Here is a 19756-nt window from a genome sequence, read left to right as displayed (position 1 = left end):
ATCTGCTTTTCCTTTACTAAAGCAAAACCTTTAGGGCTGAGTAAGATCTGTTCAAATAATGAAATACAGTAAGAGATTTTGCAAATGTCAGCTGCAGCGTATTGCTCCAGAACTATAGTATCAACAAAGCCTTGCTCTATTCAAAAAAGTAGTTACAAAATACCAGGATAACACTTAGTCACCTCATGCTGTCGAAATGTTTATTTGTTTTTAAGGGAGGCAAGTGCAGCCCTTGCAATCTCCTCTCAGTGGAAAGCACTGCCTTCCCCAGAGACAGCTCTAAGGAGCTGTTTTGCAGAGCTGTGTATTAGAGTCATTGGAGGCTGGTCCATACCACAGAAATATCTATCCAAAATAATTCAGCACAGCTAACCAGAGCAGAGTTCTCCTCTAAAGATAACTCACCTCCAGCACTCTTATTGCTACTTGTTAAAGGTAGGAAGGGTTTCTGGAAGGGGCACAGTGATGTCTGACAGCCGGAGGGGTGCTGCTCTGGGAGGTGGTGGCTGGGATGTGAAATCCTGACACTTTTTCTTCCTTTTCAAGTTTGCCCTTGCTTCAAGAGAAGCTCTGAACACAAACACCATGACGGTTCTCTTTCAAACCGTGCTCAAGCAGCAACACAAACCAGGCATTTCATTGTTATTCACTGCACACAGCCACATCCCTCTCTATGTTCTGTATGATCTCTCCAGCCGTCAACAAAACGGGAGAGCAAGCAGCTAAAGGCCAAATTTGCAAACACAGCCAAGCACACAACTCCTGCTGCTGCCACCAGAGATGCAGCGAGCAGCATGGGCTGTGGGGAGCAAAGGCATCCCAGCAAGCAGACCTGGCCCACAGCAATGCTGCAGGGTCATGGGAAGGAGGTCATGACTTCCAGAGAAATCTGGGGCAGAAGGACAGTTTTCCATGCAGAAGTGAGGCCAGAAATACCCTGTGGACCAGAGCACATAGCAAGCTTTCAGCATTGAAAGGATGCCAGTATCTGTCATGGCATGCCATGCTAAAATGCCCTGTGTTTCTCTTTAAAGGAATCTAAGGATGTCAAGCTTTACTCTTTTGAGTAAAGTTGAGTTCTTCAACAGGAAAACCACTGGCTCCAAATATGTACACAGGAAAAGCACTGGAAAGCACCAGAAGCACCAGCAGCTGCCTGGCAAATAATTTTTGCAGAAAGCAAATCCACCTCCCAGCATCCTGTAAGTCACTGCCTCACATCCATGAATAACTAAGTCTATCAGATTTTAGGTTGGTAAAGCAGACCAGACCTGGAGCTTTTGCCTTCCCAAGCACTTGCTTCCCTTTCGTTCCACTCACTCTTCCCTCTCACCCTTTCTAATTGTTACAGGCTAGAAACTGAGATCTCCCTCACCTTCCTGCACCTCCCTCCTAGTTTTCCTCCCTGCAGCAAGCAGAGTCCCTGGCAGCCTTTTCATTTTGCTGCTGTTTTCATGGAGGATCCCATCAACTTTCCTTTAGCCATTAAGTTTCTTTCCAGAGAAGAGTTTTGAAGCTCTTTGTTAAGAGACTTGAAGAATCCATTCCCTGCCCACGTGCACGTGATGCAGCATCGCAGAGCAAGCACAGTGGGAACCAGAGACATTTCAATGAGGTTCCCAAAGATGTCATGTCCCCATATAATTTGATATCTAACATCTGACAGTATCAGGCACACTTTAGTCTGAATTGAGCTGCAGAAAGGAGCCCTAGTGGATAAGGGGCCAGAGAAGCACAGCAGATGATGCCCTCACCAAGCACAGGTCCCCACTCTAGGCTTCTGGTGGGCAAATCCTGGTCCTGCCACATGTCTGTCCTTCTACACATCCATCAGTGGGGGACTGCAGTCTGAGTGACAGCCTATCCACCCTCCTGTCTCAGTAACTCCAGTAAGGGAGAGATGTCCTGCAGACCTTGCAAGGGATGCTGCTGAGGTATATTCAAACCCCATACATCAATATCAGCACGTTCTGACCCAACTATCACAGTGGCCCCCAACCCATCAGTAATTTTAGCAGCTTTCTGTACCTGACTCTGTCACTGATTCACAAAGTGTCATCAACTGAACCTGGGCAGAAAGCAAAGTACATTGCTGGCACACACACACAGAGCTTTATTTTAAAGAGCCCAAAATACTTCAACCACCCCACGCAACAGTTCTAAGTTTACCCAGTGTTATCCCCATTTCACACATGAGAAAGGTTACTTGCAATGATTAAGATAACACAGTGACTTTTAGGGTAAAAACCCAACGGCCAATAAAATTCAATATAAAATGCTGAAATCCATCTGAGAACATACATATAGTCAATATAAATATACAAAGAATTCCTGTTATTTTCAAAATTGTGTGACTAGGAGTTAAATTATTACTGCATCCAAGTCACTCAGGTATTAGACTCAAGACAGTCAAGACAGATCTTAGCGTGTCCAAACCCATTAAGACCAAACATCAGGTTTATCAGTTACATCCTGACTTGCCAAAATAAAGCAACTTATTGCTGAAATAATGCACACAAACGCAGTAAATCCATAAACTCAGCACAAGCAGGGCTGATACAGGATAAAGCATTGGAGCAGCAGCATCCTAGAGGAGCCAGCATCTCCCTGTTGCTCTTCCCAATGCTATGCCTGCTTTTCCACTTACACCTGGTATTTAGGTCAATTGATGTTACCTTTTTACACCTCCCTCACTGAAATCACGACAAAGGCAGAAAATAGCAACTGAACGAGGATTGTGTAGAGAAATCACTAAGACTAACTAAGCTCCGGGAATCAATAAGACTATTTTTAGTCACTCTTATAAAATTTTTTCTTTGCTTCTGCTACTGGAAGTGCCAGCATAGAGAATGGAGCCTCTCAGGCATCAAGAGAGTCTAGTTCATAGTGTTTTGGTTTGCTTCCTCAAAAGCTTTAGTAAGACATGACATGTCAGGGATGGGGTCTTGGCTCATGGCCTTCAATGATCAGGCACTTTGCTGTGCTCCTATTCTTAAAAACAAAATACAAGCAACAGCAAGAAACAGCAGCAGAAGCTCCCTCCTGTGCGTTTTCCTCCTCCAGATGATACACTAAAACCATGCTCCACATTAGTCCCATCTAGAGAGGAGAGTCTTCTCACCATGTAAAAAACCCTCACTTTCTCAGACAAATAATTAAGAAATTACACAAATTACTGTGGGACTCCATATCTCACTAATACCAGCCCATCTCACTCAGAGGGTCACATATTTCTTGCAAATTAAGAGCTAGCAATTAAGAAGTAAATACTAAAACTACATTCCAGTGTTGAGGATATTCTGCTACTGGAAGTTTCTTGCTCTTTTTCCCAATATAAGCACACAATTTTAATTATTTAGAGCTCAGAGTCAATAGAGTTGGATCAGCAACAATGACAGACTGCCACTGTAAGGCAGAGAGACCTAAAGGATTCACTAACACTGTAAGGAAAACGGCACATCATGACTATCAGTTTAGAGGATATTGACATTTGTGATAGTATTAGAAAGTTAAATATTATGACAATTAGTTTTCAGCTGATTTTATCTCTGAAATCACACCAGCTTTGGTGATGTTTGCACTCCAGTGAACCCTGTTTTCATGTGTTTTTTCCTATCAGAGGATGCAGAAGAAGGAAATCTTAAGGGGAAAAATGTATCACTGAAGAAGTAACTTATTCTATCAGACTTAATTCCTCTTAAATCCTGACTGAGGTCTCAGTGCAAGAAGCAAGTAGAGAATTGCAGCTAAACCCCTCAGCTCTCTGTGCCAGCTGGCAGCCTGGCCAGCCTGGCTGCACCCACAGGCAGAGAGCTGGGATCTGGGAATGCAGCATCACACCCTGACAAACTTCATCTGGTCTAAGTATCTGCTCCATGAATTTTAATGTCTAACAACCTAGCTCCCAAATAAGGTCTACCTCTGGGCAAAATGACATCCCAGACAGCTAATGCAGAGATTGTGCCACACACTGGGCATTCAGCTGCAACCCCCATGCTGTCATCCACATGTGAAGCACAGAAACAGAGAAATGTTTAGGCTGGAAAACATCTCCAAGATCACTGAGTCCAACCATTGACCCAGCACTGCCAAAGCCACCACTCACCACGTCCCCAAGTGCCACATCTACAGGTCTTTTAAATCTCTCCATGAGAATGTGGGCTCCACCACTGCCCTGGGCAGCCTGTGCCAAGGCTTGACAACCTTTCAGTGAAAAAATTTTTCCTATTATCCAATCTAAATAATTTCATATGACAGCATGAGGACAGGAGCACTCTGTCTCCGTCTCTCTGGGTGCCTCCCAGTGAACCCCGGCCAGCCCCGGGTCGGCAAACAGCGGGGGGACAGCCCCGAAGTGACCGACAGCGGGGGGGACACTCTCTGGTGCCCTGAGGGTACTGAGGGCAGCTAGGCTAGTCACCTTTGCAGCAGAAGAGACGCTGGAGACATCAGTGGAGGGTAAAAGGCCGACTCTGAACAGGGGGCCAATCCAAGGTTTATTCGGAGCTCCCCAGGGAGCCCCACTCCTCAGGGTGTGCCGTGCTCAGAGTAAGACAAAGGAGTCTCGAGGTCACATTTAAAGGGGGGAGGAAACCGAGGGTAGATACATTTGCTGACCAATAAAGACCCTCCAGGGATACAGCCTTAGGGGATGGACATTTGGGATAGCGTATAACATCATCCTTGGAGGGCTGACCCCTGGCTTCGGGCTAATCACTCAACGGCTTTGACCGAAAGATCTGGATAGAAGGGATGGGATGCTGAGTGACTGACAGAGAGCCAGGGCGGGGATTTGGGGGATGATCTCAACACAGGAGAATGGTTACATAGGTAGAGGAAGGGGGTACAAAAGGGGTACATCATCTGGGGAGAATAAGGGGGTACAAAATCCAACTATTACAAAGTATTACAAAGTATAAAAGCACGCTGCAACATCACTCCTTATGGCATATATTATCCCCACATAGATGGAAACCTCGGCCCCACTCTCAAGAGGTCAGAATGAACTTATAGCAGGACTGTAGGGGACGGTCACAGCATGGCCCCATCCATGCCAACATCACCAAGAAAATTCCAAAATACCAAGTCTAAATTATAAGCTAGAAAGTAAATAAAGGAGAAAGATAATATGTCCATCTCAGATTCCACTGTCATCCCCCCATTACAGTGTACCTCCAAAGCTTTTGCTGCCAAATCACACTCTTATCTAAGTCAGTTGGCATCACAGGAAACACTCTCAAAAGTTATCTCTATTTTTTTCCTTCAAAAAGGAAAGGAAAAATACAAAAAAAAAACCCAAAGGAGGTAAGAATGGGAGATCTGAAAGCCATTTTTTATTTTAATAGCTGGCAAACACAAATCATTAGATTCTGATAGCAAGTAAAAAGACTGTGTTTACACTAACCTTAAAACCAGCAAATTCTGTTTAAGTGTAAAGGGAGTGATTTCATGATGACAGTTGTAATTAACATTCTAGACCTTCCCACATTTCCTTCTTTCTCAGCTGGCCTACTAAAAGTTACTTCTCCCTACAAACCATGACCTTCATATTCCAGTGCCTGATAAATTAGCAGCACAGAAAACAGATTTTTATCTGACCTTAAAAAAGAAAGCTTGTGTGTTCTCTCAAGGACTAAACGAATCTTGTGAAACAAAACCCAACCCTTTTGGCTTTAGAAAGCTTTGCCTGTAGCTCATGCATATATTCCTGGAAACCTCAGACCTTTTTGTCACGTGGCATTGCCTGTAGGAAACAGGGGTACTACCAGCAATATTTCCAATAATTAAGAGAAACACCAACATAGGTGGTGTTTGTAAGAAACAACATTTATTTTTATTGTGGCACGTGTAGCATCAAGTAGTGAGGATTTTGTTTCACTGAAGATCTAAACAATGTTTATCTCATATCTCTTCATGAAAAGGCAAAATCTGAACTCACTCTTTCTCACCAGAAGTAAAAAAACCCCAAAAAACTAAAAACTTGCTTGCATTTAAGACAGCACAAATCCTAGTTTTAATAATTTTTAGCTCACCTGATATTATTCTTGTTCAAACAGACTTCACCTATAAGTAATGCTAGAGGGTGCCTGTTTACACAATGGAGATGGGATTTTGCAAGTGAGCCAAAAACATCTAGTTTGGGGTTTCTGCCTGTTTGTTTCAACTGCAAACCCAACAGAGCATTTCTGACCAACCACCTCTAACTACCTAATGACCTAAAGCCCTTGGAGCCACCAAACACATGCAGAAAGTTAAATATTATGACAATTAGTTTTCAGCTGATTTTATCTCTGAAATCACTCCAGCTCTGGTGATGTTTGCACTCCAGTGAACTCTATTTTCATGTGTTTTTTTCCTATCAGAGGATGCAGAAGAAGGAAATCTTAAGGGGAAAAATGTATCACTGAAGAAGTAATGATTACTTTTTTAACTTCTTCTATCAGACTCAATTCCTATTAAATCCTGACCCCAGAAGCGACCAGCCAGCATGGGTCAGCACAGAGCTTGGGAGAGCTCCCAGTGTCGGGTTAATGCCTGGATTTGATGATGCTAGAGGCTTTTACCAGCCTTAACAATTCCATTTTTCTGTGACCACATCCCCCCCAAGCCCTTCCCAAAAGCGCAGACTTGCAGACAAAAGCTCCATCCACACAGCAGCCGAGGAGAATTTTAAGCCAGCAAAGAAGTGTTTGTTTGTGCTAAGAAAGAGATTTAATGTCTAAATTAAATAAGTGCACTATGCTTAGCTCCCACTGCCAGAACGGCTGGATATTAATGGCTCTCCTGCTGGAGCTGGCTGTCCCTGGAGAGCCCTGCTCACACCAGCCGTGTGCTGATCAGCACATCAGCAACGGGGGCACGCGCGCACCGAGCCGCGCGCCCGCTCCTCCCTGCTTCCACTTGGCTTCCTGAAAGGAACCGTTCTGCTGTTCTGACAGAAATCCTCTCGTCCCCTGGGAACGCACTGAAAGAACGAACAACAGGTTTGGTTCAAGGAAAGTCTGAAAATTATTGCTACAAAATCAGGAAAGTGAAATGGAAACGCCACTGGTAGAGGGCCGAGGCAAAATTAGCTCCTGGATGCAAAGCAAAATAAACTGGATACTTGTAATGATTTTCAACATCATTCCTGTTGTTAAATGAGTATAATAAAACATGTTTTGGTTATGTAATTCCAAATACTAATTGCTACGGCATTTGAAACTGAAAATAATCCCACAGGTTTCCCAAACAGAGAAATCCATGTGTTGTGCGGAGGTGCTCAGCGAGGCCAGCAGCGCTGGTCTCCCGACAAGAACAGCCTCTCACCCTCCAGTGAACAAACAGCATCCTGAGAAATAATCACATTAGAGCTTCTGTCTGGTGGAAAGGCAGAGGGGAGAAAGGAAAGACAGAGGGCTGTAATTATTATTTCTGTTTTAGAATACTAGGGGGTGCTCAGTTAAAGATGTGTGAATGATGATGGGATCATCTAATCTGAGGGAACACAGCCCAGATGTGATGAACAAGGCCTGATGAACGCGCTTCCTTTGAGGAGGGAATTGCAATGCCCAACACACAGATCAGGCAGGACTTGTTCTGGTGGTGTTATTTATATTGGGTGAACATTAAAAGGGTGAAAGAGTCATTCTCAGCATTGTCTCACAGTCGATCAAGAAATCATTGTGAAGTTCACTCAGAACCCAATTACTTCACCAGCACCTCCATGCTTCCCAGGACATGTCAGGATGACCCAGTGATAATACAAACTGTGTGATTCACCAAAAATGATCACTTAGCACTCTCTCTAATCCAGCTGACTTGTCTGGAATATACTTATAGGTGTCATCCAAATGCAAATCTCTCCATGCAGGAAGCATTTATTATATATCCAAAAGGAAAAGAGTTGTCTCTGCTCCTTTACTGCTACCTTTATTTGAAGACTTAGCTCTAATTGGGACACCTTGTAGTACTGAGGAGCAGTCAGGGCTTTCCGGATAATTTAATGTATTGGTAATGGCTTTGACTTAATCCATCTGCTCTACCTTACAATAAAGAGTTGCTCCCTACTGGTTTTGAGACCCCTGCAGCTCACCAGAAGCTGTTACAGTCCTCTATCCAGCACACACACTGCAGCCCTGGCTGGCCAGCTCATCATGATGGCAAAACCCAGCTTGGTTTTACAAGCATGTAAAAACCTGTACTTCTCTCCAACTTTCCTATGACTCCAGCTGCTCATTCAGGAATAGGCACAGGAATCAGCATCAGGAATAGGCACACTAATCCAGCTACCCTGAGCAGTGAGACCATGAGCCCCTCTCTGACAGAGCCTCACAGGGTCTCACCCTGTCTGCTGCTGAGGATCACTGCTTAAAGTATTATGACAGAGTTAGGAGGATGTGCTTCTTAATTTATCATAATTTTCTGTTGGTCACACAGTTATTTCATCATTGCACAGTGTTCAGATGTAGTCTGGATCCCAACTCCTGCACACCTGGGAAACCCCATCAGCCTCTTGGAGTGCACACACAGGCACCTCACAGGACGGGATATCACAAACCACAGCCACCCTCTTTTTTTACAAACTGGGGTTTTCCCATGAAATGTCTCTGGCAATGGATCAGCCCCTCACTGACACTGGTGCCAGCAGAGTTGGACGTGTTGATAACAGCAGAGAAGCTGCATAGGGCTGCTTCCAATTTCTGGCTTCATTGATTCTATTTCCCAGGGAATAAGGGTTGCCACAATGTTGATTCTGTTAAAAGCAGCTGATGAACTTCTCTATTTAACAGGCAATAGGCATTCAAACCTAAATATGGCTATTACACAATTTAGAGAAAACTAATACTTTTTGAAAAACAAGTATGGGTAAAGAAGAAATAAAAACCAGGATAATAAAAAAAACTAACTTCAGTAACTGAGAGAAAAAATTATTCTTGAAAGCATTCAGATATGAAAAGTAAAGAAAAAAGATCCTGTTCTAGGCAATTTACATCATAGAATTTCAATGGGAAAAGCAAAACAACTAGAGGCAGGGGCACTGTGTGCCACTGTCACCTACTTTGCAGTTGCAATGAGAAACTAAATTGAAATCTTGTAAGAAGTGACATTTTGAAAAATTTCCAAATCTGCAGATGGAAAACACAACACTTTTTTCTTGTATTTTTTATTTTCCAAGCTAGAGCATAATTTGATGCTATTATCTGCTGGCTGTTCAAGATAGAGTTCAGCCTTTGCAACAACTATTGTGCACACAAACCCCAGGAACAGATACATTAATAACAGATATGGTCCCCTATACTGAACAAATTTAAAAGCCAAAAATACAACTTATGCCTTTGGAAGGAACCAGCTTTGAAGTCTACAGGTCCAGAATCACTTTCCACATATGTTAGGTTCATCCTGATAAAACATGTTAGTGGATGAGTTTCATGATACCTGAAATGAGTCAATAGTTTTACACTCAATTAGAAAAAGCATCTGGGCTGATATTTAGCCCTAATGACTGTCACATCATTGGAGACACTTTATCAGACAGAACTTAGAAATCCATCAAAGAAGGCACACCTTTACCTCACTAAAACTGAAAGAGCAAAAATAATGTCAAAAAGACATGCCACCTATGAGGGAGAGGAAAGGATAATAATGAGGAGGAGATGGGGACAAAAATAAAAGGATTACTCTCATGCAACTCCATAAACACACAGTGCCCATTATGCTATATGCAAAACAACAAACCTGCCTAATATTCTTCAAAAATTCTCATCAAACACAAGCAAGCAGCATGGCATGGATAAATAACTCCTGTTTCATGACAAACAAGGAAATATTTATGAAAGGCTATTAAACTTGGATTACTGAGACCTTGGAGCAGTTGCAGAGTGGCCAATCAGCTCTGTTGACTAAATATATATTTATAAATGCTTTACCTCTTTTATTTACCCAATGGCTTATTCATTCTGTTCTGGTTTTATTTGGGTCTATCAAGAACAGTAAATGTGCAGTTAGATGCATAATAAAAACTCCTTTAGAAAAGTAATTACATTACCTTATACAGAGCAGATTTTTCTCTCCCAAGCACCATGAACAACTGGACCATTTCACAGGCTCCTAAGTTATTATTAAAAATATACTCACACATGCTAACTACTGAAATGAAAGCTTGCTTAGAAATGTAAAGTCCAAAAGAACCATTCACACACAAAGCAGGGTTCCCTGAAAACCACTAACTTAAGCAGAGTACTTGCTACAACAACGGCCAGGAACGTGGCTCTGGCCCCAAACACCTGAATGGCTCCTTCTTCACATCCTATTAGGAAAAAATTCTACCCTGAGAGGGTGGTGAGGCCCTGGCACAGGTTGCCCAGAGCAGCTGTGGCTGCCCCATCCCTGGAAGTGTTCAAGGCCAGCTTGACCATGGCTTGAAGCAACCTGGGATAGTGGAAGGTGTCCCTGCCCATGGCGGGGGGCTGTAATGAGATAACCTTTCAAATCCCTTCCAACCCAAACCACTCTGGGATTCTATCCTTCTGCTGGGTTTGGCTAGAGCAGCATGTGGTGCAAGACTGCAACAGCCCCAGAGTTAAGCACTGCAAGGATCACTGATGGCCTCAGCCACGGCCCATGTCACCTCCAGGAGAGGCCACCAGAGCTCCCTCAGAGCCTCCCCTGCCATAAACCACCCCCCAGCTGGGCTAACCCAGTGACAGGCTCAGCACCTTCATCTTCCCCACCCCCATGACCACCTGGGAGTAAGTACCTGAACTAAGAGAGCACAAAGAGGTTATTCCTCTCTTATTTTTAGCTCATATTTGAGCAGTGAGTTGTAGCGCCAGTAATATTAACCTAATTGCTCTGCCTTACAGTTAAAGCGCAGCTCAGGAAGAAATGGCATGTTGAAACCTATTAAGTCTGAAACTGAAAATGCACCATGCTCTTACACATATTAAGTAGACTAGCAGCATGTTCAAAAATCATGACTCAGAAATCTGACTGGACCCAGAAGCAATTCTGGACTTTGGGTCTTTTGTCTGAAAGTCTGAGTTTACTTATTTTTCTAACATCTAAGACATGCTGGATAAACTGATTTGTTGGACTGTGCTTGCATATTACATTATATTGGCATTACCAGAAACATCTGCTGTCAGTTTTTTATTCAACCCTTACAAATGAGTTTATGTTATAGCTGGTGTGAAAACTCTGGGTTTACAGTGCATTTGCACCTTTCAATATCACATACAAGCATCACATGTCTGTTCCCTATGAGAGGGGCTTCCACATCATGCAATGCTCCCTGTAACAACAGCATCTCACCAGAGTTATGAGGTTGGAGATAAAAGTAGAATTTCATAGAAAGAACAATGCACCACTGAAAACAACCAAAAAAATGAAATCCAATGTGCCTTCAAACCTCACCATGTATTTCAGTCTGGCTGCTGACAATGATACTTAAGTCAAGAAAAACCCATTTGCCTGAAAATATGTCCTCTTAAAGACAGGTTATCTTAGAAGACCAGTACAAACTAGTCCTGCTTTACAGCTTTGTGTCAGCTGGAGAAAAGTGCTTTGGAGAGGCTGAAGACACAGCCAAAACAAGGTTTGTAGGACAAAGCAGCATCTTCCAAAAGACTTCCCAGTTTAGATGGAAAAAGTAGAGAAATTTTGTGGAGTCGAGGGATGACTGAAGCCAACAGCACAAGCAGCTTTTTCAGCTGCCAAATCAGCAGAGTTAGCTCTGATTTCAGACGGAAAAGAGAGATGCCTTCAGGCATATCCAACTTCGGCACTCTGCACTGGGGATACTTATTTATGATTTACAGAAGTATGGAACACGTATATGTGTTATTTTGTATCTCCCTGTAAATCCTCACAAGGTCTCGTAGATTTCTGGCTCATCTCCATCTTCTTCGTCTCCCCACACTGGGAACTGAAGTTGTCCACTCCCTAAGCTTGCCCACAATCTCCTTGATCCGACCTGCTGCTGGGAAACAGTTTCCTGATTTCCTGCCACTCAAAAGTTTTCACTTCAGCTCCTTCAGGTCCATCAATCTGCTGCTCTAGCAAAGCCACACTCTGTTATATTTACTTACTAAACAGTCATGCCCATTCTGCCATGAAGGGAATTAATTCCTCCTCCTGCCCCAAAGTACTCAACTACAGAAACTGATGGATCCATTTACAGGAGCCTTAACTCTGCAAAACCACTCTGTCTCCACCAGTCGCAGAGCTGGGTATGCAAGGGGTTTGCTACGCCTGTGGCAAAGCTGGGCTAAGCCACGGCTGCACTCACATTTTCAGAAGTATTCCACCTCTGTGAACAGTCATTTGTCAGCCTAATGTGACCATCAGGACCAGCCCTGTTTGGTTCAGGAGCTGCTCAGAAACTCCCTGGCTAAGCTGCAATTCTCTGCTCCTCGTCCCAGACACATGTGCAATACGAACAGTAAGACTGCCCAGGAGCATTCACATTCCTGTTTAATTTACTACTGTGTCCAAGACTGGCTAATGTGTTGATTATTTGAGGTTCTTCCCCCTTCACAGGGTTTTACTCCCTCTTTTAATTCCTGCCACTTAAGAGCACAAAATATGCCAAGTTATAATTAAACACCACTGCTGATAGCTATGTGGGAGCAAACAACTTTGCCCCTTCCCAACTAGGGCTAGGCTGTTCAAGTGGGATGAAGTACAAAAAAATCTGAGGAACTGTGGTTTCATAACCTTGGTAACACAGGCACTAAACATCAGATTAATATCTTGACCCGAGCATCCTTCCCTGAGTAACAGATTTCAAAGCATATGTTGTCAGTGAATGGCAAAGCCATTAATAAAACTTTCTATGAAAATAACACAGCTGAGATGGGCAGAGACAAGAAACTTTGAAGCAAAGACTGAGTAATTGTTAAAACTAGTATAACAAACATGGAAAATATTCCAACTTGTGATTCAACAAAACAGGGATTTTAATGTAAAAGCTGTCCTTCAGACTTTGGAGGAATGTCCTGAAATACAGCCAGTGTGTTTCTGAACACCCAGCTGTGTACAGAGCATATACATACAAATACTTACTTTCATATCATACCATATCACCTGGCTGTAACTGGGATAGCCAGACAACCAAGATCCTGGCGTACAGTTTCTTCTAGAGAGCAACATAGGCACAGCTACTGATTTTTGGTGGGTTTTGACTAAGTCATAAGGAAAAAAACACAGTTTTTTTTTTTTTTTTGGATTCCAGTAATAGAAAAAAAACCCAACATAATGAGAAATTAATAGGTGATTTACTACAAAAGTAATTACAGCTGACCGCTTTGTGCTCCTGAAGGATTTCAGGAGTGCAACTTATCATTCCTGCCAATTTTGGAGTGCCTGTCATCTTCCATGGAGAGGCAAACATTTGAAGTGGGTGAAAAGAAAGGACAAAGTAAATAGAATTTCTGAAGGGCATAGCTGTTTCATAACCATGAGTCAGTTTTTCATGTAGGACATAAAAATTGATGTCAAGTGGAGAATAATGAAATATTTCTTAAGCTGTTGGCTGCATCCTCTACCACTGCTAATTAATGCAGAGATTTTTCAATAAAACTGTAGCAACTTGAGAAAGCTCAGGGTGTACTACATTCTATTGTTCCACATTGTGATTAGGAATCACAGTGTGACACTGAGGACTGTGTATCTGTAATAAATATATACAAATAGGACATCCACAACAAAACTTGTGAAAACTTCAGACAAGTGTCAATTCAAAGAAGTTTTAATTCAAACCAGATATTTAAAGTTTGTATCTTTATGGTGGTGTGATGTCATCTGTCTGAATAAATCTAGAGTTGCATCTCATTTAATAAGATTATATGGTCAGAGCAGAAGCAATTTGCTTGAACATTTCTTGGCTGAATGGTTTCAAAAGCATCTTTTGACATTAATTTGTTGAACGCATGATTGTGAACAACATAAAAACAAATTAAAAGTTTTAAGTGCTTGGGTTAGATCCTCAGCTAGTAAAAAGCAAAGGTGGTCCATTAATTCAGTAGAGCTTTGCTTATTTCTATCTACTGAAGACTTGGCTCTTTATGCTTAATGTGACTATACATATGCTTGGGCATAGTTCTACTCAGCAGACAATTTGTTCTAGTACTCTGCATCCTTCAGCCCCACAGTGCCAGCTGAAATGGGAACATTTGTTAGCTCCAGAAGTTGCAGAATTAGCTCCTGTGTCCTTGCCATTAAAATAATTGGGGAAACCACTGGAGGCTCTGTTCTGCCAGACATGGGGAATTCGATAGACACAAATGTACGTGGCTTTTACATGTATAAACTGGTGTATGGTATGGTGTAATTTACAGCAACAGGTAAGTATTAGGCATTCATGTACACTCATTACACAGGGAAAAGTCAACAATCTTTAAAATTAAACCCTGCCACTGTCCAGCCTAATGTCTGCAGGTGCTCTCTACAAGCTTGGTCCCGTTTCTTCCAATCTAACACACACCCTCCAGTCTCCCAGTTTCCTGCACAGGGACTTCTCCTCAGACTATGTAGATTTTAGGAAGAAATTCTCCCCTGTGAGGGTGGTGAGATGCTGGTACAAGTTATCCAGAGAACGCAAGCTTGGTCCCGTTTCTTCCAATCTAACACACACCCTCCAGTCTCCCAGTTTCCTGCACAGGGACTTCTTCTCAGACTATGTAGATTTTAGGAAGAAGTTATCCAGAGAACCTGTGGCTGTCTCATCCCTGGAAGTGTTCAAGGTCAGGCTGGATGGGGCTTGGAGCAGCCTGGGATAGCAGGTGTCCCTGCTCATAGCAGGGGGTGGAATGGGAGGGGCTTTGAGGTTCCTTCCAACCACAACCATTCTGACACTTCATCCTTTTCACTACTCCCGTCATCCTTTTCACTAAATACCTGCTGTGTCCATATGATCAGCACAAACTGCTGCTTTTCCCAGCTCCCTTACTCCTGTTCTGCTCTTCCCCATCTGCTCTCCTGCAGTATTACACTGCCCTGGACAGCAACAAGGAGTGTGCAGGTTACTCCCCTTTTGGCTCCATTCCCCTTTCCTCTGCACTAAGGGCAGGAAAAATTATGAAAAATTAACACAAAAATTAGAGAAAAGATTCAGTTAGTGAAAAAAGATCTTCCTGCCCAAACTTGCCCTGTGATTTTAGTTCAACAGAGCAATATAGAGGGATGGCATTCAAATCCTCTTCTTGTTTGTCACATGCTGGGTTTCTTGAGCTTGTGTTTAGAGGTTTTTTGGGTGTTTGGTTGTTTGTTTTCAAAGCACAGCACCAAGCCTGGCACCCTGCCCCATATTCTGGTTACCACTGCATGGGCACAATACAGATGGATACCACAGTGGGTCAAATGTGTGACCAACTCAGAGGCAAATTTCAAGTGAATTTAGAGAAATATTCCTGCATCTAATCAAATCTCAGATTGAGGGTTTTTTTAATTAAAAAAATATTTTAGTCAAAAAGGGTATTATTTGCACACCAGTTACAGGAACAAAACAGTTCTGCACCCATTTCCATTTCAATTGAGAAGAAAAACAGTCCAAACATCACTGAGAGGTAGCTGCCAGCTGCAGTCAGGGAAGCATCTCTCCTCCATACCATAGCAATTAAAAGATCATGTAATTACTGCTGATCTCATGCCATGGAAGTCAAAGGAAAACCATTCATTGACTGTAATGGGCTTTGGAGCAGGTTCAAAATTTCTCCAGCATTTGTAATCCTGACACTTTGGAAACCAAAACCTCACAGTTTAACTACACTCATCCACAACTAAAAAAGAAAAAAGTGTTTTCATGCTTAACAACAATCAAGGCTTTGTTCCTTTTGAAAGAAAAGTGTATGCTTTAAATCTAAAGGATTCAAACCTTTCGTCCCAAAATAAAGAAAAATTCTGAAATGTCTAAACCAGGATTGCCCCTCCTTTCACCAAAAGCTCTTTTTTTAATCATCTTGGATCATCCATAAGCCTGAGGATAATAAAAGCAGATACAGAGTAAGTCTGCTGAGCTCTCACATTTGTAGGTGTTTCTTTGAGATATTTTTTAGTTTTTCAGCTTTTTAAGAGAAAGCCAAAATTTCTACCAAGGGAACAGAACAAGGATAAACCCCCAACTCCCAATCTCTTCCAATCACCTCATTTCCTCAGGTGAAAACCATTATCTGCAAAAATTACCATTTTTAGGGGGAAAATGGCCTCATCAAAATCACCTCATACCATATCACAAGATTTAGAAGAAATCCTTTTGTGTGCATAATAAACATTCTGACCTTCCTGTTATTTTTTTCCTGACACCAAATGATATCTGCTCTGTGCACATTTTAATACTGAACAGTTTCTGAAGGAGCCTTTAGTTGAATCATTTTATAGGCACTATTGAGGAATAACTCCAGAGAGGAAGATACTTAAACATTGCTGAAAATCCCCAGGTAGCTCTGCAAATCCACAGGCTTTTGTTATCAAGAGGCATTTACCATGTTAGCATTTTCTTGACTTCTGAGGAGTTTGCAGTTCTTCAGACAGACTTGATAATCCCCATATTGCCTTGCTGGGCATAAGCCAAATTTATCTATACATCTTAACTCCCTCAGTTGCCATCCCCTTCACTCCAGCCATGGATCTAAGAAGCTTCTAACAGAAGTCCATTATATTGAATTCACTTCTGAAAAAAAAAATATGGTTTTACTCCTCAAAATAAAAGTCAAGTCTTACCCATGCTCTGAAAGCAATGAGAAATCAGCCTCACTCAGCCCGGAAATTTTGTGTCTTGAGGCACTGATCTCCAAATTCAGTTATTGCTCTGAAGTAACATTCTTCAAGCACACAATCTGTAAACTCAATCCTGATTTCAAAAATTGCTGTCTTTAAGCTCTCATCTGTAATGGTTACTTTCAGTGTGAAGAAAGTTTTGGAAGTAGAACTCACATCTGAAAAAGGACGAGAGGTGCATCCACAAGACTGGATCCAGTCTCTGTGCCTATAATGAACTGCACCACAAACTGCAGCCAGGGCATGACTGAAATGTGTCCACAGACACAACACCAAGAAGTTTTCTGCATCCCAAAAAAGCCTTGACCCACCCAAGAGCTCTCCTCAGTCTGAGACTGAGGGAAGTACAACAGAACTGGATTTCTTCATGAAGAGTGACAGAAGTTTGATCAAACACACACATGCACTGGACATCTAAACCAAATAGATTTCACCTTTAGCAATAGCTGTATTTTTAATTAATTCATGCCTCTCTGCTGCCTCAGCCTCACAGAAGAAAAAACCACAAAAACATAACCGCTAGAAAAAAGGAAAAAAGGAGATTATTTGCCCAAATGACAAGGTACCCTTGGACCTGACCTTCTTTGCTTATGCAGTAAAACCTCGGTAGTTACAACCTCTTCCCAACATATGGGATGCCTGAAACAATTCAAGAAGCTGCTGGAAGGGAAGAGGGAATGCATTAATCCATTAAACAGGAGACTGCCACCTGCTTCACATTCTACCAAGACAGATGAGGAAAGCAACTGCCTGATCCAGAAAACATCTGCTGAACAAAATCAAAATTAATGATGACCAGAATGAGCTCTTTGATGGCCAATTCTCCCCCAGCTGCCAGGAGCCATCAAAGAGCCACTGCTGGCAGAAGCCAGTTGGATTCTGAGGCAGCAGAGTCCCCGGGAGCAGGAGCTGCGCTCAGAGCACCTTCGGGTGCAGCTAACTGCCTGATCCAGAAAACATCTGCTGAACAAAATCAAAATTAATGATGACCAGAATGAGCTCTTTGATGGCCAATTCTCCCCCAGCTGCCAGGAGCCATCAAAGAGCCACTGCTGGCAGAAGCCAGTTGGATTCTGAGGCAGCAGAGTCCCCGGGAGCAGGAGCTGAGCTCAGAGCACCTTCGGCTGGTGCTGTGCGGAGGCACAGAAAGCCTCGTCTGCACCTCCTTCTGCCTGAAATTCTCCAGGTTTTGAGTTTATCACAGAATCTTTTGGGTAGGAAAAGTCCTTTAAATTCATCCAGTTCCAACCCCCTGCCATGCCTTCCACCATCCCAGGGTGCTCCAAGCCCCATCCAACCTGGCCTTGGACACGTCCAGGGATGGGGCAGCCACAGCTTCTCTGGGCACCCTGTGCCAGGGCCCCACCACCTTTACAGGCAAGAATTTCTTCCTAATATCTAATCAAAATTACCTTCCTTCAGCTTTAAGCCATTTAGATGCCTGGTCAGCACCCAAACCTTGACATGCACACCCAACACCATCATGGAATTCTGTGCTAAAAGAGCAGCTTTTCATTGGAAAAAAAAAAAAATAATTCTACAATTTGCAACACTAAGAACTGTCAGACAAGCACCAGGCACAGACTGTGGGGAAACCCACAGCAGCACAACCTTTCAAGTGTGTGAAATCATGCTTGTTTTAAAAAGTTACTTCAAGAATACTCAACACCAACACACACACTGAAAGAAAACCAGTTTTCCTACCTTTTCTTCTTGTAACTTCAAACCTTCTGGAGTCCTATAAGGAAAAAGAGAATTTTTTGTGGTGTTTTTTATTAAATGCAAAAATTATTCAAAGGCAGGATGAACAACCCCCCCTAAAAACATAAGTTACTGACCCAGGGAAGCATCTATGGAGCTCAATACAATAACTGAGGAGCAATTACAAGCACACATTTCAGTTTGTCCACAGATATTTAACGGATAAATATAACACCTAAAATGACTCATCACTGTGTGATAAATTACATTGTAAAGCACACCATTTGTCTTGAAAATTGATTTTTTTCCCTCTATTTATGTTAAAAGGGAGCAGTTAGGAGGGTTATTATTACTACACCAAAGATTTGGGGTTGAGGAGGGAGGAGCCATTAGATATTTTTAGCAGAGACTTCTTCAAATATCTGAATAATTTCAAAGCCACTGGACTACTCATGCTGAAAGTTGAGTGCTCATTTCAATCCATGCACACCTACATAATATTATTGCATATCAATTTTTTTGCATAGTTTTTTTTTTGCAAATCATCACAACCACCTCTAATACAGAAACTTGTTTTAAAACAGCACTGTTTCAAAAGGTATTGCATTCCCAGGCAACACTATCTGCTTATACTAATGGTGAGACTTCAGAGGAATAAATATTTAATTCCATGCAGTAGCACTATTTATGGGTTAATTACAAACACATCCAAATTTCCACGGTTGGAGTTATTTCTTGCAGCCAGTATTAGCACTAGTGGAATTGTGAAGACCATCTGGAGGCAGGCTGAGAGAGGTGGGGCTGTGCAGCCTGAAGGAGAGAAGGCTCTGGGCATCACTTGCTGCTGTGCTGCAGGCGCCCATGGACGGAAACAGAAATGCCTCTTGCTGCCTCCTGCCTCCTCCCAGAACCTTCTGCAAAGTCCCAGGGCAGGACAGAGCCACAGCTGAGGTCTCCTCCAGCCCAGGGGCCACCTCACATCACCCATGTGCTGCCCAAACACGGTGACAGTTTATACTGTCCTTTGTCATTCCTCGTGGAGGCAGCAAATCCTGATTCTCCTTCCTTCACACAGCCAAAGCTGCCTTCCTCAAAACAAAGCTCCTACCACATCAGAGAAGGATCAGAATACAAGAAATGGTCTCCTTGGCACCCTTCAAGTCAGCTGAAGGGGATAATAATAAAAAAAAAAAAGGTATTTGCTTATAAAAATACTGTCATTATTCCCTGTAGGATACCACCTCAGTGATCTTGAGCAATATATAAAATGACATTCAGGATTAATACAGACTTCAAAGCA

General features: G+C 42.6%; 1 protein-coding gene across 1 annotated transcript in view; it reads right to left on the bottom strand.

Annotated features, from left to right (window-relative positions):
- Window positions 1-19756, bottom strand: part of FSTL4 (follistatin like 4) — a 211367-nt gene that overhangs the window by 177957 nt on the left and 13654 nt on the right. The window contains exon 3 of the mRNA XM_041397665.1: window positions 18460-18493. Coding sequence (XP_041253599.1) covers window positions 18460-18493 — 34 coding nt within the window. The remainder of the gene's footprint in view (window positions 1-18459; window positions 18494-19756) is intronic.

This window comes from Onychostruthus taczanowskii, unplaced genomic scaffold, assembly GCF_017590055.1.
Source record: "Onychostruthus taczanowskii isolate IOZ18803 unplaced genomic scaffold, ASM1759005v1 scaffold14, whole genome shotgun sequence".
Lineage (NCBI taxonomy): Eukaryota > Metazoa > Chordata > Aves > Passeriformes > Passeridae > Onychostruthus > Onychostruthus taczanowskii.
Note: the sequence above shows the minus strand (reverse complement) of the source record. Positions and strands in the feature narration are given on the sequence as shown.